Source organism: Spinacia oleracea, chromosome 1 (assembly GCF_020520425.1).
Source record: "Spinacia oleracea cultivar Varoflay chromosome 1, BTI_SOV_V1, whole genome shotgun sequence".
NCBI classification, from domain to species: domain Eukaryota; kingdom Viridiplantae; phylum Streptophyta; class Magnoliopsida; order Caryophyllales; family Amaranthaceae; genus Spinacia; species Spinacia oleracea.
Genome location: NC_079487.1, coordinates 86,930,696 through 86,947,992, shown reverse-complemented (window position 1 = coordinate 86,947,992; position 17,297 = coordinate 86,930,696). Strand labels below are relative to the sequence as shown.

Sequence of the window (17,297 nt, the reverse complement as noted above, 5' to 3'; positions counted from 1 at the left end):
CTTGCTTGTCAGTTTGTGCAATTGATATGAGGTAAGGAGAGAATTGCATACAACACTAACACTAATCAAACTCAGCCCATGCTCGATGATTTTGGAATGGAGCTGAATACTTTACCTGAAATAAAGAGGATCATTAATCCAACCAATTAAGGAGCAACTGTGAACTGTCCCATCATGAATCTTCAAACCCTCTTTAACCATTCAATCAACTTAAATGCTGTCTCATAATCAACTTGCTCCACTAACCCTGCAATCATAGCATTTCAAAAGAGGGAACAACGCTCCAGCATCCAAAAACGAACTCGCATTATAAACATCCGATTGACACCCCAACTTAATGACCAAATAATCTCACGATTGGAAGCAACCCACATGAGAAGACTGCCAAAAGTGTATTCATAAATCCTCAAACCACACCGCCTCATACTCAGACCAAAACACCTAACACCTAATAAACATGCTGTTCAATAATCAGTATCTCTCTGAGACATTTCGTCGATCACTTGGTCTGCAAACCCCAAAAGACCGCATTCTGCATACCCATCCATTAATAATAATGATGTTGTTTTTAGATTCCCAATTGAAATACCCAACATTATTTTGTAAAAACCTCGTATAAACAGCTTTTGACTACTGTTTTCAATGTCCTCATTCGTCATACAAGAACGACGTTTTCTTCAAATCTTGGATATTTGGAGGGAATAATAATCAGACATAAAAGATAACCTTAAAATGGAGGGAAATAATTGAATCCCAAATAAAGGCCCATATGGCCAAATGGATATAAAATATGGCCCCCCAAGTTTTAAAAGGTTATCGGGCTAATGAGCCCTAACCAAGTTCTTCACCAAATTCTCTCTTTCTTTCTCTGCAACTTCTGCTAATGATGGTGAAGCACTGGAAACAAGCATGATTAATGGCGATGAACAGCTTATCAATTCATTAAGGTACGAAAATACTCTCTCAATTTTACTTTTACTTTTACTTTTTTTTTTTAATTTCTTTGCAGTTTAAAATTTGCCTATATCTTTTTGTGGTATTCTCCCCCTGTTTTTGTAGTATAAATATATGAAATTCTGCAATATAAAAGTTCCATTTTTCAATGGAGGAAGTAATTCTTGCGAATTTGTGGATAAGTGGATTATCTACGATTTTGTGAGGGAATGTTTGAGAAAAGTGGTATTTTGCGCCAATTTGTTTCTTTTGGGGGGAAGGGGTTTGATTACCGTGTACAGTTTACTCTCGGGTGTAATTTTGCGCCCTCCCCGGTCTATAATGGGAATTGTAAGGTTTACAAGTCAATCGTAGTGCTTGAAACTCAAGAATGGGAGTGAACTTTTGGTTTTCTTGTTATTAAATATGATTGTTATCAGCTTAAATTAAAATTCTTCGTATTGATTTACATAATTACTTAATTTATCGTGTTAATTTTATATATATCGTGTTCAATTCCTGTGATGCCTTTGAAACTTTTTGATTTGAATTCTTTTCAAGTTCAGTGATGTGAGCATATACCTTTCCTGTCATGAGATGAAACCTTCCTGTCGAGCATGAACACTAATTTGTCTAATTGCGTAGGACGAAGACTACACATTGTCCCTAACTCCTTGACTTGTTTCAGTTCTAATTTCCCAAGTGTGTAATAATTTTTAACCACGTTCACCTTTCTCGGTTAATGTGTATACTCATGAATGTCACATTGTCACTATAACATGATGCAGCTTCTGGTACACATTATCCTTGTAATTTGAAGGAGACGAAAGGTTCCCTTTTTAGGAACTCCCATGAACAGATCCAGCGGAGTAGGGTGGGAGTGTCGGACGGTAGCTCAGAAGATTAGAACAAGTGGAAATTTTACGTTATAATTGCCTGAAATCTGGACGTGCAGATAGATCCTGTGAATTTGTTTTAGTTATTTTTCAACTTGATTCCTCACTTGAAGCTACCACGTTCAGTTTTTGTTAATAGTAGAATAATAGATGGAGGGGAAAACAGAAAGAAGCAGACCGATTGCAGCCTTTATGGCCTTTGGTACAAAAGGTGACGTCAACCCTATCACTGCAGTAGCTGCAGCTTTTGCTTCTGATCAAAGGAAGTATCAAGTGTTTTTCATCAGTCACTCTGCCCACCAGGACTTAGCTGTACACTTGGCTGAAAGTAATGTAAGATACACTCCAGTTTCATCTCCGCCTGTTCTTCCTCCTCCCGAAACTGATGAGAATGATGACTCTGCCGCTCTGTCTTTCTGTAGCGAGAAACACACAGTTACAAGGGAACATAGGAGGGAATGTCTTTCAATTATGGAAAAGATCTATGGAGATGGCCCGAGTATGGAGGGTGATTTTGTTTTGATCAATTTTTTTGCGTTGGAAGGATGGAGTCTTGCTGAACTGTTTCATGTTCGTTGTGTTGTTGCAGCTCCTTATGTCGTAAACTATACTGCCCCTTCCTCATTTCAGAGGCAGTTCAGACGAGAACTTCCACTTCTTTACCAATTCCTGCACGAGGCTCCTGATGGTAAGCTTGGCTGGAAAGATGTGATTCATTGGATGTGGCCGCTTTTTACTGAAGATTGGGGATCATGGAGGAGCAATGAACTGAATCTTAGCCCGTTGCCTTTTACAGACCCAGTGACAGGTCTTCCTATGCGGCATGAAAGACCGCCATCTGCCCTTTTGTTGTATGGATTCAGCAGAGAGGTTGTCGAATGTCCTGATTATTGGCCTTCAAACTCTCGGATTTCTGGGTTTTGGTTTCTCCCTTCCAAGTGGCAGTTTTCATGCAGCAGCTGCCGAGCAATCTTTGATTCAGGAGGGGAACTCTGTTCAATTCATACAGGGTTACAGAACTTTCTTAAAGTTAATCTTTCAACGCCTCTTGTTTTCATAGGTCTGAGCTCAGCTGGGAATCTGGGCTTCTTGAGGAATCCTAGAGCATTACTCTGCATCTTACAAGCTGCTGTAGATATCACCAAGTGTAGATTCATTCTTCTGACAGCTGGATATGAACCACTTGATGTGGCTGTTCAAAATTTTGCTGCTGAAGTGGATTCTTCAACATTAAATCAAAGTACCAGCTTAAACAATGGGATCTCCATGTACAATGATCACTTATTTTTCCTTTCAGGTTCTGTTCCCTACAGTTGGCTCTTCCAAAAATGCGCAGTTGCTATCCATCACGGAGGTAGTGGATCCACAGCGGCAGCACTGAGAGCTGGAATACCTCAAGTTGTTTGCCCCTTTATGCTAGATCAATTTTACTGGGCTGAAAGGATGTGCTGGCTTGGAGTAGCTCCAGAATCTTTGAGAAGAAATCAATTGCTTCCTGAAAATTGTGATGACATGAGCATCAAGGAAGGTGCTTATGCGTTAAAGAATGCTATAAATCGTGCTATGAGTCCTGAAATTAAAGTACGAGCTCTAGAGATTTCAGAGAAAATTTCCTTGGAGAACGGAGTTTCAGAAGCTGTCAGGATTCTCAAAGAAGAAATTATCTAATACAGACTGTAAGTGACTAATCTTGGTGCTTCTTTATTTCATTATTTGTTCTAGCCTTCTAGAGAATATGAAGTGGGTGATTTAGATTACATGTCTGTTCACCTGTCCTCGTCACCTGCGAGGTGGTGAATCATTTTTCATTGCAAGTTATGTTAACTCAGGAAATGAAATCTCTGAGTTCAATGTGCATTAGATTGGAATTTATATGCATACGCTAATGCCTCTACCAAGGCCCTCAGTCCCCGATGCAAAGTTGGGTAGAGGAGTGTCTGAAACTGCAAAGAAAGTTATTGTAACCTTATTGCTACAATTTCAGAGTCTTTTTTTATTAGAATTAGTCGCAAATGATGGTTCAGAGAGAACTTTATAAACTCCATTGTAACCCAAAGTCGATATTTGCCAATTAGGCTATTCCATCATTTACTAAGAAAGAAGTGAAAAATACTTTGTAGGAAAACAATCATCCCAAATATCGTGTTTAACAAATTTTATATGCAATACATACAGAGTCTTTTGCTCAGAATTGGAGCTACAGTATGAGATTCTAGCCACACTTTATCCTTCACCCATTTATCCTTGAACAAATTTGTCGAACCTCGCCTTCACCATCACCCTTAACTCCTATACTACTGAGCTTCAAAAATGAAGTACTCCACCCCTCATAGAAACCGTTCAAGTCACTAGCGAGTTGCAAAACCAAGTTCTTTGTCCTTTGATCATTAAATAGGATCGAGTCAGTTTGGAGGAGTCCTTTTTTAGCTATGAGATTGTTGTAGTATTGATTGTCGAATGAGAAGGCTGTCTTGGGATCGATGTTTACCGTTGCTGATGTGCTTGCTGCACACTTTTTAGCCAACTTTCCCGCATAGTCTTTGTCTAGAGATGAGTCAACAAAAGTGAGGTTGCCTTTTGAACTAACCTGAAACCGGTCACTGAAAGCGTTGCAATGAGCTAATCCGATGGTGTGTGCACCTGCAACATCAAAATGTTATACGTGCTATATCATTCAACAATTACCCCTTTGAGTGTGTTTCGAGAGTAATGGTGGAGGGAAGGGGAGGGGAGGGGAGGGAACGATACATAAAACAAAAGGACTAATTGGGAAGGGAGAAGTATGCTTGCATTTTCTTCCAAATCTTCGACTTCAGAAGAATTTGGTCTCTGCATTTCCCTTCCCTCCCCCCCTTATCCAAATCTATATCCAAACAAAATAAAATGGATCCATCACTGTTCTTTCCTTTCCCTTCGTTTTTTATCTTTTCATCCAAACACATTGTTGAAGTGTTTTTCTAGGAAATGTTCTATATCTAATTCAATACTGTGACTTCTATTTCCATTAATCGGAGATCGACTTTCAATAAGAATTTTAAAGCATGCTTAAAAGACTTGAAAGTATATCTGTTGCTGGGAAATATAAAAACTGGGCTTCTTGTTGTTATCTTCACTGTTATTATTAGATATCGCTTAGAAAAGTGCTCTAAGACCCAAGGGAATAACTTGAACGTCGAACCTACAACCTTCCACAAAAAATCCCCTCAAGGCTCAAAGCTTTATGATTCGGACTCAGGAAAGACCCAGACCAGTGGTCTAAGACCCAGAGGGTTGCCCCAAACTCACAAACCTTCCTCAAAAGCTCTTAAACTTTATTGTTAAATTATGCAGAGCCGCAGAGGACTTCTTCTGAATTGTAATTATTAATTTATTACATATGCAACTGAAGTGGACTTGTTCTGAATTTGAATTCGAAACCTATTATCAGGATTAGATCAATGAGATTCAGGATTGAGCTAAATGACCTCGAGTTTGATATTTTACCCGTGACACACATATCGTCAATGTATTTATTTTTACTTTTTTTGAAGAGACAGAGATAAAGACATAAATGAGGCTTGTTTATCCCATGAGCCAAACCTGGTTTACAGGTAGCACTGAGCCTTAACTGTGAGCCAAATATAAAATTAGGACCACTTAGCCTTCTTGCTTCTTGAGGAAATAAACATACTGTTCTTGACTTCCCATCTCTGTATAGCTATTTGCCTTTTATTAGAAATGAAATTTCATTCTAGGAAAGCATTTTGCAGTTGTGTATACCTGACAGAATGACTAAATCATTTAAAGTCAACCCTTTAGCGCCAAAAATCCTAATCATATCATCCACTGTGAAGCTCGTGTCTACGATATTAGGCCTGACATTCGATATTGCAGAAACCAGTCCATCTCGCCTACCAGTCGGCATCTGAATATCCGGCCCTCCAGCCTATTATCAGAAAAAGAAAAAAAAAGTTCACATCACGGAATTCAAATGACATTGAAAAAGTATGTGGGTGTGTGTGTGTGTACATGCGTGCACACGAAAAAGAAGGGTAGATTTTATGATACCATGACAACAGCATCTCTAGCAGCCAGTGCAAGAATATCAGCACATGAAACAGTTTGTGGGCAGAATAGTTCTAGTTCTCTTTTGGCCGCCTCTATGACTTCAAACCCTCCCAGAGATTTATTTGCAGGATCTGCTCTCTCTGTCCCATCTCCTTCTACTAGTACTGATGCATCACATCCCTGCAAAAATATAGCTATAATATTATACCCATAATTACCATAATTGTATACTTCTAAGCTTTCTTTAAACCCCTAACTGCCTTGTTTTTTGTAATGAATCCGAAGTATATGCAAAATAAATCATGAAATAATTGGGCATTGATTAATGCAAAGGTAAAAAAACATGCATCTCCAACACAGTCATTTATTAAAGAGAATGTTTCAATTAACATCTAATAAGTGTCTCGTCTTAGGAATCAGCAACCTCTTTCTGTACCAATGTGCTGCAAGTTAAACAAACGGAGGAAGTAAAAAGAATCAATGCAAAGACACGGAAAACTCACATCGACAAAGCAGTCATGGAAGAGCAGACGAAGAAGCTTCCCGGGAATACTAGGGTCAGAAGAACTTGCTGATCTCACAACATCTCTAACTACAAATTCTACACCGGGACACGACAATGCATAGAATTCCAATTCGAAACCGAGATTCGAACAAGGGAATAAACCCAAGATGAAGATTAACAGCAAAAATGTTGGTTTATGGAGATGATTAGCTTGAACAGGTACATTAATTATTTTGTTTCCCATGAATTCCAATTCCCAAGTCCACTATCTATTTTGTTTTGAGTGTCAGAAGAGTATGAAATGTAACATGGTTTGCCTTATTGTGTTTTATAGAGAGTGAGAAAGAAAGGTCAAAGGAAAAGTTAATAAAAGCTGCATTAACTTGATATGGAGTTTATAGGTAGGAGGCTGCTGAAAAGAGTTTTAATGGAGAGCTGATGATAATGGAGCTGGCAGTAATTAATGGTGAGTTTTTGGGTACCAATACCAATGCTTTCCAGGTTGTGTTAAGACTGTGAGGTCCAACTACCCTAACCAAAATACTGGTGTATGTATGTATACGTGTGTTTTAAGATGGGTGGAAATTGCATGATTTTGGGTTCTTTGATGTTTAAAGTTCATGGTTTTTGTTTGCTTCAACCTTTTGCTGCCTGCATCTTCTAGATCTTAAGGTAGCATTTATTGTTCGAACTAGTCGTTTTATCTAATTAGCTTACTTGGAGTTGCAAGTGTGTGCGGTTATGAGTATGGGGAAGAGGGTGAAGATGGTAGTGGGACGTGCCACGGCCTAAAACACTTGTGTGATGTGCTGAAATTTTCAAAGGAGGCTCCGGCATGGCTTAAGTTCACGTGTCTGTGCCTTAGCCAACTTCACTTATTTTAGTTTTAGGCCTAAAAAAAGTAGACTTATTTTGACATGCGTTGTCGTGTTGGGTCATATGGTACTTGTCAAAAAAAAATGTGATTAGGTCTGGCACGACAATGCGTAGAATTGCCTACTGCCCGTGCCTATGTTGTCATGTGCTTTTTTCGTGTTTGGTCGTGTCAGCGGCGTTGTGCCATAGCATAGGCAACTATTGTGTCAAAATCAACTTTAAGGAGTTATGGAGTACGTACTTATTATAGATTGTGCATGATGTGGGGCTTAACATTTATAGTAGAGTTTGGGGCATCATTCATGGTTAACAAGTTACAACGTGGTAGGTAGTTCTGCAATTAGGGCCATATTTTCAGAAAAAAGGGGACTTTGGAGTTTGGACCGTCCATGACAGCATGTCATATTTTCAGTATGACAGCATGTATGGTGAACTGTTGAATCTGATGATTGTGTTCTCTCCATCCCAAATTAAACACTGACATTATTTTACAACGTAACTACGGAGTAATATGCATGCAAACATTATTAAGTGTGATATTTGTTTTAATGTTTCAGGGAAATGGAAGCTGAAGTGTTATTAGTTGTTATGAATTCGATGATTTGAATGATTCCTTATCACTTCTGTTATGGATTCTAAGATAGAATTCTAAGATAATGCATGATTTTGAATTCTAAGATACGAATTCGATAATTTGAATGATTCCTTATTTCTGTTATGAATTCTAAGATAATGCATGATTTTGACTTTTTTTTAAAAAAAAAAAATTACTGGATTTTGAGTTCTTTGATGAATCATGATTATTGTTTCAACCTTTTGCTGCCTGTACCCTCTTGTTTCAACTTTTAACCTTTTGGGTTAAATGGACAACACTTAATCTCAACAACAAGTCTTTTATCACATTTAGCCCAAATACTTCGTCTGGTTTCAAGTTACTCAATTTCAGACACCTATGAGCTGAGTGTTCCAATTGACATTGGGGAATTTCCATTTTCTTATTGACAAAGTTGCAGGTCTTCTCACTTCGATCATGGAATTTAATGTCACTTTTCTCAACAACAAAAATTGGTACTAATCAACTCAATTGTTATTTCCATGATTTCTCATATTCTCATTTGCCTAGAGTTCCAACCGGCATAGCAAACAAGATTGATTCAATGATTGCTACTTTCTTGTAGGCAAAGAATGGGGCTATCGGAATGCATTGGGCTAGTGAGCTTTCGAGCCGAAAACCATTGAGTTTGAATTTGGTTTGTTTAGTTATCGAACCATAAATTTAACCTCAAACTTGGTTCATTTACAAACGAATCTAGCTTGAGCCGAACTTTTATCAAACCGTTTGCGAGCTGTTCAATAACGGTTATATTCGTGTCCACCCCTGCATCACAGTGTAGTTATGCTTTGAGTGTGTTGTTGAATAATAATCATTGCATTCATAAGTGGCGGGAATTCAACGTTGAGGTGCGGAAAAAAAATATGAAACTAAAAAAATAGGGCGAAACAATCATTGTGGCAAGTATTTAGTGATATATTTTAGGATTTATTACTATATACTCCCTCCGTATTTATTTAAGGGATACACTTGTCTTTTTCGGTCGTATTTATTTAAGAGATACACTTGCCATTTTTAGTAACTTATCAACCCCACCATCTAATTACATAATACATCTAATTTAGCATATGACCCACCATCCTATTAAACAAATAATTTCATAAACTCACTCCACCTCCCACCCACCAAAATGACATGGTCCCCACTTGATTAATTATTAAAATATCTATCCAACCGCATTTACTTTATTATTTTATTTCATTCAATTCTTCATCTTAATACTCGTGCTCGACCAAGTGTATCTCTTAAATAAATACGGAGGGATTATAAAATTATTGGGGGAGGGTGGTGAGAATTCGAAAATTCCTTGTGCTACACAGATTTGCTTCAACTGAAAGGATGCTGCCCATCGAGGTACCCATGCAAACTCACGCGGGAGATTAGTCCACTCGTCGAAAACGGTAGGAACTCCTCCTCGTAGTAGAATTAAAAAAAACATAGATTTGCCTCGATCACAATTTTTTTAATTTTTTTTTTGTTAAAAGGAAACGAACCAAGAAAAAACATTTTTAAATAGCGCACCAAACAATTTACTGTGCTGACTAGGAATGGCAATGGATCGAACTCGGGTCGGATGTAGAAAAATCTATATCCGATCCATTTAAAATTCGGACTCCAAAATTGCATCCATATCCAAATCCATTTACAATTCGGACTCTAAAATTGCATCCATATCCATATCCATTTAAAATCCGGACTCCAAAATTGCGCCCATATCCAAATCCGAATCCATATTCATATCTAAATCCGAACCATGCGTTAACTTTACTTACATAGAACTTGTAATTTTTTTATTTTAAACAAATTTAGAAATACAAACTTTTATATAAGGCGGATTTAGAAATCCTATTTCTCATTTACCAAAATCTAATGAGTTTCCAATAAATTAATAAATTACAAATATATGCGTTTTAATCAAATATATTAGATTATATTGGGAACTTTCTTTTTAAAAAAAATTATTTACGAAAAATAATACACTTTGAAATAACTTCAGGTCGAATTTGCACTCGGATTCGGACTCGAGTCGGATTCGGGTCGGAGTCTCTACAGACTCCATATCCGATTCATATCCATTCGGATTCGGATGTTTTTAATCACATTCGGACTTTTTTTCTCAAATTCGAATCAGATATTTTCCTTCGAATCGGGTCGGACTCGATTCGAATTCGGATGTGATTGCCATCCCTAGTGCTGACAAATATTTTGGGCAGCAAGCATTATACCTAAGCACTCTAATACCGTAAGCGGAAGAAAATCAAGCAAACCTTATGCGGTTATGCAGGAATTCGAGCATTGACTTGGTGTTCACTCTTCACTCTTCAGGCATTGATAAAGTCACGTGCCGCCCACACTCTCCCCTGTTTTCTTCCTTTAATTTTGTTCTTTCTTACTTTACTTTTTTTTTTTTTTTTTTTAAGGAAAGATAAACGAAAGTTAGGATAGTGTTCTCTCAAGACTATATCCTAACTTATCTAAAGATATAAAATAAGAAAATTTACTATCTATGTATGGGTCAATTTCTTGGTGCGTTTGTATGCGATGACCTAATGCAGCAACATAATCTGTTGCGCAATTTGCTTCCCTATAAATGTGGCGAGAAGAAATACTATCAAAATTATTCAGAAGGTGCTTGATATCATTCATTAATACTTGTATCTTCCACGAGCATTGAGTTTTTCCCTGCAAAATGTTTATGATTAATAAATTATCACCCTCAATGAAAACATGTCGTATTTTTTTTTCGATGGCTAAAATAAGACTATTACGAAGAGCTGTTGCTTCAGCAAGAAGTGGAGAGGAGTTTCCAAGATTGTAGGTTCGACTAACAATACTGTTAAAAATTGATCCGAATCCAACTTGAAAATACTTGGTCTTGAACAAGATTTTGTGCTCCGTAATCTGAATTTATCTGAACCTGAACGTTAATGGGTCACAACCCAACCGAATCCATTTTTATCCCAACCGACTGAAAACCAATGTATTTATAGTAATAAATGAAACTTCAAGAAAGTTTAAGCACAATAAACACGTTGCTGTTACTGTTGTTGTGTGTAATACTCCCTCCGTATTTATTTAATAGATACACTTGGTCGGGCACGGATATTGAGAAAAAGAATTGAATGAAATAGAGTAATAAAACAAGTGGGTTTGGATAGATATTTTAATAAGTAAAACAAGTGGGGACCATGTCATTTTAGAGGATGAGGGGTGGGGTGGGGTGTAGATAGATTATTTAATTAGATGGTGGGGTTGATAAGTTACTAAAAATGACAAGTGTATCTCTTAAATAAATACGGCCGGAAAAGGCAAGTGTATCCCTTAAATAAATACAAAGGAAGTATAATTTTAATTTGAATTCTACATCATTTTATGGTTGAATTTGACTAAATATAAACTCGTGTATGCAAATTTGTTAATTTGTGCACATATTTTGCATATTTATTACTCAAATTAATGAAAATATAGTACGCGTTTTAAAATCACTCAACCCGTTGAATCGACATAAACCCGAAAATTATGGACATTGAACAAGCATTTATAAACATAAACTCTAACCAAACCGAATTAGCCTGGACCTAAAAATAATTATTTATAACCTGATCCGACCAACTCGTTTGACATGTATACACAAAACAATTCCAAATAAGAATAACCTAAATAGACGGACGCCGGAGGGAGTATAATATATTATGCCTCACGGTATGAAGAATAGTTAGAAACTTAGAAATTAGAATACAATCATAATTGATTACACATGTCGGCAACGAGTTAATCAGAATAAATAGTTAACCCTATAAGATGGGCCCATGATTATACACCACCATACCCTTGCCACACCCCTTTAAATCCCAATCAATTTCGTACTACAAACCAATCTAGATTAGTAAATTTGTAACTAAAAACACCCATCTAATTACAATTTCATAATTTTGAGTACCTAAACAATAAAACAATAATGGCAGAAGAAGCTCCTAAAAGCAATACCCCAGCAACATCATCCCCATCTGAGCTGTTGTCAAGCGCCAAGGTTAAAGTCACCGAAGCTTCTAGAGACGTTACTAACGCCGTCAAGGCCTATGGGAAGCCTGATGGAGATAGTGGTGTTGGACATTATGTTGGTAAGGCTGAAGATTACCTCCACAAGCTTCACTCCCCCTCTCATCAACCCAAGGCGGAGTTTGCTACTGCTCCACCAATAGAGCTTGTTCAAAACAAGGCGGAGTCTGCTCCTGCTCCGCCTGCAGCGAAGGTTGTTGAAAATAAGGCGGAGTCTGCTCCTGCTCCGCCACCAAAGGTTGTTGAAAACAAGGGGGAGTCTACTCCTGCTCCACCAGCAGAAGTTGTTGAAAACAAGGTGGAGTCTGCTCCTCCAACAGAGGGTGCTAAAAACAAGGACGAGGACGAGGACGAGACTGCTGCTGTTGTTGGCGGCGGGGGTGGTATTGGTGGTTTGATGAATAAGGCTAAAGGACTATTCAAGTGATCACCATATTTTATTTATTTACTGAATTTCATTTGGAAATATGTTGTGGTAATATTTGTTGCGTGTTACTCCGTGTACTTCTATTCATTCTTTGTACAAGTGTACTTTTGGATTTGGAATTTTGTTAAAGTTCGGAGGTTTTGTGAATTACTACCTTATAATTTTTTTTATAGTTATAAGTTAGATACTTCACTGCTTTGTAACAGAAAATGTTAAATCTCTTCATTTGTGAGCCTCACCCCCAACGACTCTATTCCATTTCTCTTTATTTCTCAATCTCTATTCTCTACTTTCTACTTCTCAATCTCAATCTCAATCCTATACTTCTCTTTCTCAATCTTTGTCCTCTCATTTGATTCCCATTTTTATTATTTTTCTAACATTTTATTTATTACTTCTTGCATTCTTTTCTAGTCGACAAATTTTGAATTCAATTTTCCGAAGTTAAGATTAAATCATTAATAAAATAGTTATACGACATTTACAATAGAAATAAAAAATAACAAATGTAGTACAAATCAATTTTGATCAAACAAAATTCTAATCCGGCGAAACCACGATAGTCGCAGATGAGAACTGACCCGGATAAATACCTTTTTTACATCGATGTTTGATACAACCATGAATGAGGGGGTCTTTCGATCTGTTGTAGTTTTGACTTTGAATTAACAATTGATTGACACTATTCATTTAACCGACTTTGATTTTCAATTGTGATTTATATTTACGAAAACATTAAGTTTTATGTGTGACCAGCCACACCATCAACTTGATGGTGTGGCGTGTTCACACTCATAAATAATCCCAATGCGTTTAAAGTCCAGCGTGCTGGTTAACGGAACATAAAAGTAACATCATCATAGAAAATAAAGTAGCACACGTCTATACAAGGAACCTTTATCGTGAAATTGAAAAAAATGCAATAAAAACAACAAAAATAACAGCGAATATAGTGTGTAAGTAACACCAGAATAGAAAGTCAAGTAACACTAGTCTATACCAGGAACCTTTAACTTTAAATTGAAGAAACTGCAATAACTAAAAGTAACACCAGCATAGAAAATCAAGTAACATTAGTCTATACCAATAACCTCTAACGTCAAATTGAAGAACCTACAATAAACCAGAAAAGTAACTACAAATACAATGTATAAGCAACACTTGTTAGGTTATGATACATATGACAATTCATAAATCATGCGGAAACAACCATTTAGCCAGGAATACATATTATTTACACATAATCATATAGCATAGTTTAGATGCATACTCTTTGTTGCGTGCCTTCCCTAGCTGCGCCCGAACCGAACAAGAACAAGTCTTTAGGACTCCAAGTGTCGTCCCTCCGTAGATAGTCCACAGCACGTCCGGATCCGCCTTAAGATTGACCAACTAGAATCGCCCTTAAGGTACTAGAATTTTCGGCACTCTTAGGTAAGAAATATGACTGAATTTTTCTCTCAAAACTCACTTTGAATACTTGAATTAATCTCTCAAAAATATGTGACCCTAGGCACGTATTTATAGAGTTATGGAAAGGGAATTGGAATCCTAGTAGGATACGAATTAATTAAACTTAGAATCCTACAAGAACTCTAATTAATTAATTTATCCTTTTAGGAATAGGAATTTAATCATATACTAATTCTAATAGTTTTAGGAATCATGCATGAACACAAACTCACACACACACGGCAGCCACGAGGGCCGCCCATGCGTGTGCGTGCGAGCAGCAGCCCACGCAGCGAGGCCATGGCCTTGGCGCGCGCTGGGCCTGCCTTGCGGTGGGCCTGGGCGCTGCCTTGGCTGGGCGCGCGTTTGGCTTGCTGGGCGATGGCCCGACTTCGTGTTGGGCCTTCGTCCGGCAGGCCTCGTCCGATGCTAATTCGTACGATACGCTTCCGATTAAATTCCCGGTTCCGGAATTCATTTCCGATACGAACAATATTTAATATTTCCGATTCCGGAATCAATTTCCGTTTCGAACAACTATTTAATATTTCCGTTTCCGGAATTATTTTCCGATTCCGATAATATTTCCGATTCTGACAATATTTCCGTTTCCGGCAATATTTCCGATTCTGGCAATATTTCCATTTCCGATAATATTTTCCGATACGTACCATGTTTCCGTTTCCGGCAACATCTACGACTTGGATAATATTTATATTTCCGATACGATCCATATTTCCGTTTCCGGCAATATCATCGTTTCCGGAGTATTCATTTCTTGCCTGTGACGATCTCAGCTCCCACTGAAACCAAGATCCGTCGATTCCGAATATCCATAGATGGAGTATCTAATGCCATTAAATACTTGATCCGTTTACGTACTATTTGTGTGACCCTACGGGTTCAGTCAAGAGTAAGCTGTGGATTAATATCATTAATTCCACTTGAACTGAAGCGGCCTCTAGCTAGGCATTCAGCTCACTTGATCTCACTGAATTATTAACTTGTTAATTAATACTGAACCGCATTTATTGGACTTAACATAGAATGCATACTTGGACCAAGGGCATTATTTCCTTCAGTCTCCCACTTGTCCTTAGGGACAAGTGTGCATTTCCTAATTCCTTTGTCGCTCGATGTTTGCTCTTGAACATAAGGTAAGAGTTGTCATCCTTATTATGTCCAGAGGTGTTCCTCGGTTTCAGAGTTCAACTGATCAAATAAACAGATAATCATAGCCTATGATTCATCCGAGCACGGCCATGCATTTCACAGTTTCTAGCTCTCCGAGTGGCCTTGTACAACTTTTAAGCATCTCATCCCGATTTATGGGAGGACAATCCCAATCTTGCGATCTTGAGATTAGACTTCGTTTGATAGGTGATTACCTGAGCGTTGCCTTTATAGCCTCCTTTTACGGTGCGACGGTTGGTCAACGTCAAAGCAACCAGTTCTCAAACAAGTAATCTCAAATCACTCAGGTATTGAGGATTTAGTGTCTAATAATTTAATGAAATTTACTTATGACAGATTTTCATCTCTTACAGTAAAGTTTCATAGGTCTTGTCCGATACTAGTCTTCCCAAAGTAAGTATCTATGCAAATGATTATGACATTGCCATGTCCACATAGTTCAAGAAACAGAACTACTAGTCATCTTGCATTCTAATCGTCTAACGTTTTCTATGCGTCCAATTTTATAGAAAACTCCGACCAGGGACCATTTTCAACCTTTGACATTCAAGTTCACTTGATAGACATTTCTTAGTCACAGGACTGGTCCTGACAGTCTATCTTGAATATATCGTCAAATTGAAGGGACTCATCATTTAATAAACCACAAATTAAATGGAAAAATTAATTCTTTTCATTTATTGTGAATGATTAACCAATAATGTTTTACAAAGATTTAAACTCTAAAACTCTAAAACATTAAACAGAGACATCAAAGCCATTCTCCAATATGCTTGATTCCCATAGCTGCAGTGTGCGAGTTGTGCTTCGCCTGCGGCAGAGGTTTAGTCAATGGATCTGATATGTTGTCATCAGTTCCAATTTTGCTTATCTCGACTTCTTTTCTTTCAACGAACTCTCGTAGAAGGTGAAATCTACGAAGTACATGCTTGACTCTCTGGTGGTGTCTAGGCTCTTTTGCCTGTGCAATAGCTCCGTTATTGTCACAATACAGGGCTATTGGTCCTTTAATGGAGGGGACTACACCAAGTTCACCTATGAACTTCCTTATCCATATAGCTTCCTTTGCTGCTTCATGTGCAGCAATGTACTCCGCTTCAGTTGTAGAATCCGCAATGGTGCTTTGCTTAGCACTTTTCCAGCTTACTGCTCCTCCGTTGAGGCAGAAGACAAACCCAGACTGTGATCTGAAATCATCTTTGTCGGTTTGGAAACTTGCGTCCGTATAGCCTTTAACAATTAATTCATCATCTCCACCATAGACCAGGAAGTCATCTTTGTGCCTTTTCAGGTACTTCAGAATGTTCTTGGCAGCAGTCCAATGCGCCTCTCCTGGGTCTTACTGGTATCTGCTCGTAGCACTGAGTGCGTACGCAACATCCGGGTGTGTACATATCATAGCATACATTATTGAATCAATCAATGATGCATATGGAATCCCATTCATTCGTCTACGCTCATCAAGTGTTTTTGGGCACTGAGTCTTGCTTAGAGTCATTCCATGAGACATGGGTAGGTAGCCTCGCTTGGAGTCCGCCATCTTGAACCTATCAAGCACCTTATTGATATAAGTGCTTTGGCTAAGTCCAATCATCCTTTTAGATTTATCTCTGTAAATCTTGATGCCCAATATGTACTGTGCTTCTCCTAGATCCTTCATCGAAAAACATTTCCCAAGCCAAATCTTGACAGAGTTCAACATAGGAATGTCATTTCCGATAAGTAATATGTCGTCGACATACAATACAAGGAAAGCAATTTTGCTCCCACTGACCTTCTTGTATACACAAGATTCGTCCGCGTTCTTGATGAAACCAAAGTCACTGACTGCTTCATCAAAACGTATATTCCAGCTCCTGGATGCCTGCTTCAATCCGTAGATTGATTTCTTTAGCTTGCATACCTTTTTAGCATTCTTTGGATCCTCAAAACCTTCAGGCTGTGTCATAAACACAGTTTCTGTTAAAACGCCGTTTAAGAAAGCAGTTTTGACATCCATCTGCCATATTTTGTAATCGTAATATGCATCGATTGCTAACATTATCCGAATAGACTTTAGCATTGCAACTGGTGAAAAGGTTTCATCGTAGTCCACACCGTGGACTTGCCTGTAACCTTTTGCAACCAATCTAGCTTTGAAAACTTCAAGTTTCCCATCCTTGTCCTTTTTCAGTTTGAAAACCCATTTGCTTCCAATGGCTTGGTAGCCATCTGGCAAATCGACCAAATCCCATACTTGGTTTTCAGACATGGAGTCTAATTCAGATTGCATGGCTTCTTGCCATTGCTTGGAGC

The 17,297-nt window shown here is 38.0% G+C and overlaps 3 protein-coding genes across 11 annotated transcripts; 2 read left to right on the top strand and 1 right to left on the bottom strand.

The window, feature by feature from the left end:
• The first annotated feature begins 338 nt into the window (after positions 1-338).
• Positions 339-10,375, top strand: LOC110790013 (sterol 3-beta-glucosyltransferase UGT80B1). 9 transcript variants are annotated; one of them, XM_056835583.1, is made up of 7 exons: positions 340-947; positions 1,722-2,328; positions 2,419-3,505; positions 6,290-6,600; positions 6,716-6,847; positions 8,265-8,325; positions 8,436-10,375. In XM_056835583.1, exons 2-3 carry the CDS (start codon positions 1,980-1,982, stop codon positions 3,495-3,497), a joined length of 1,428 nt encoding a protein of 475 aa, XP_056691561.1. In that variant the 5' UTR covers positions 340-947; positions 1,722-1,979; the 3' UTR covers positions 3,498-3,505; positions 6,290-6,600; positions 6,716-6,847; positions 8,265-8,325; positions 8,436-10,375. The 9 variants fall into 9 exon arrangements, with proteins under 9 accessions (XP_056691554.1, XP_056691558.1, XP_056691561.1 ...); XM_056835576.1 differs by having other exon boundaries at positions 339-947; positions 1,722-3,505; positions 6,297-6,600; XM_056835580.1 differs by having other exon boundaries at positions 339-947; positions 1,722-3,505; positions 6,277-6,600.
• On the bottom strand, positions 3,893-6,772 carry LOC110790015 (peroxidase 18). The gene is made up of 4 exons (XM_021994758.2): positions 6,380-6,772; positions 5,877-6,056; positions 5,589-5,754; positions 3,893-4,469 (listed from the first exon to the last, which is right to left on the bottom strand). The coding sequence occupies exons 1-4, from the start codon at positions 6,623-6,625 to the stop codon at positions 4,060-4,062; spliced, it is 1,002 nt and encodes a 333-aa protein (XP_021850450.1). The 5' UTR covers positions 6,626-6,772; the 3' UTR covers positions 3,893-4,059.
• A 1,233-nt stretch (positions 10,376-11,608) lies between the features above and the next one.
• Positions 11,609-12,632, top strand: LOC110790005 (uncharacterized). Its single transcript, XM_021994733.2, has one exon. The coding sequence runs from the start codon at positions 11,829-11,831 to the stop codon at positions 12,354-12,356; it is 528 nt and encodes a 175-aa protein (XP_021850425.1). The 5' UTR covers positions 11,609-11,828; the 3' UTR covers positions 12,357-12,632.
• Positions 12,633-17,297: the final 4,665 nt, after the last annotated feature.

What these genes read in the sequence shown, in the direction of transcription:
- LOC110790013 (XM_056835576.1), top strand. Translation starts at nt 1,980, where the DNA reads ATGGAGGGGAAAACAGAAAGAAGCAGACCGATTGCAGCCTTTATGGCC.
- LOC110790015 (XM_021994758.2), bottom strand. Translation starts at nt 6,625, where the DNA reads ATGGGAAACAAAATAATTAATGTACCTGTTCAAGCTAATCATCTCCAT. An exon ending in CTAGAGATGCTGTTGTCATG is followed by an intron (nt 5,755 to 5,876) that starts GTATCATAAAAT and finishes TTCTGATAATAG; the next exon opens with GCTGGAGGGCCGGATATTCA. An exon ending in TGATTTAGTCATTCTGTCAG is followed by an intron (nt 4,470 to 5,588) that starts GTATACACAACT and finishes TTGATGTTGCAG; the next exon opens with GTGCACACACCATCGGATTA.
- LOC110790005 (XM_021994733.2), top strand. Translation starts at nt 11,829, where the DNA reads ATGGCAGAAGAAGCTCCTAAAAGCAATACCCCAGCAACATCATCCCCA.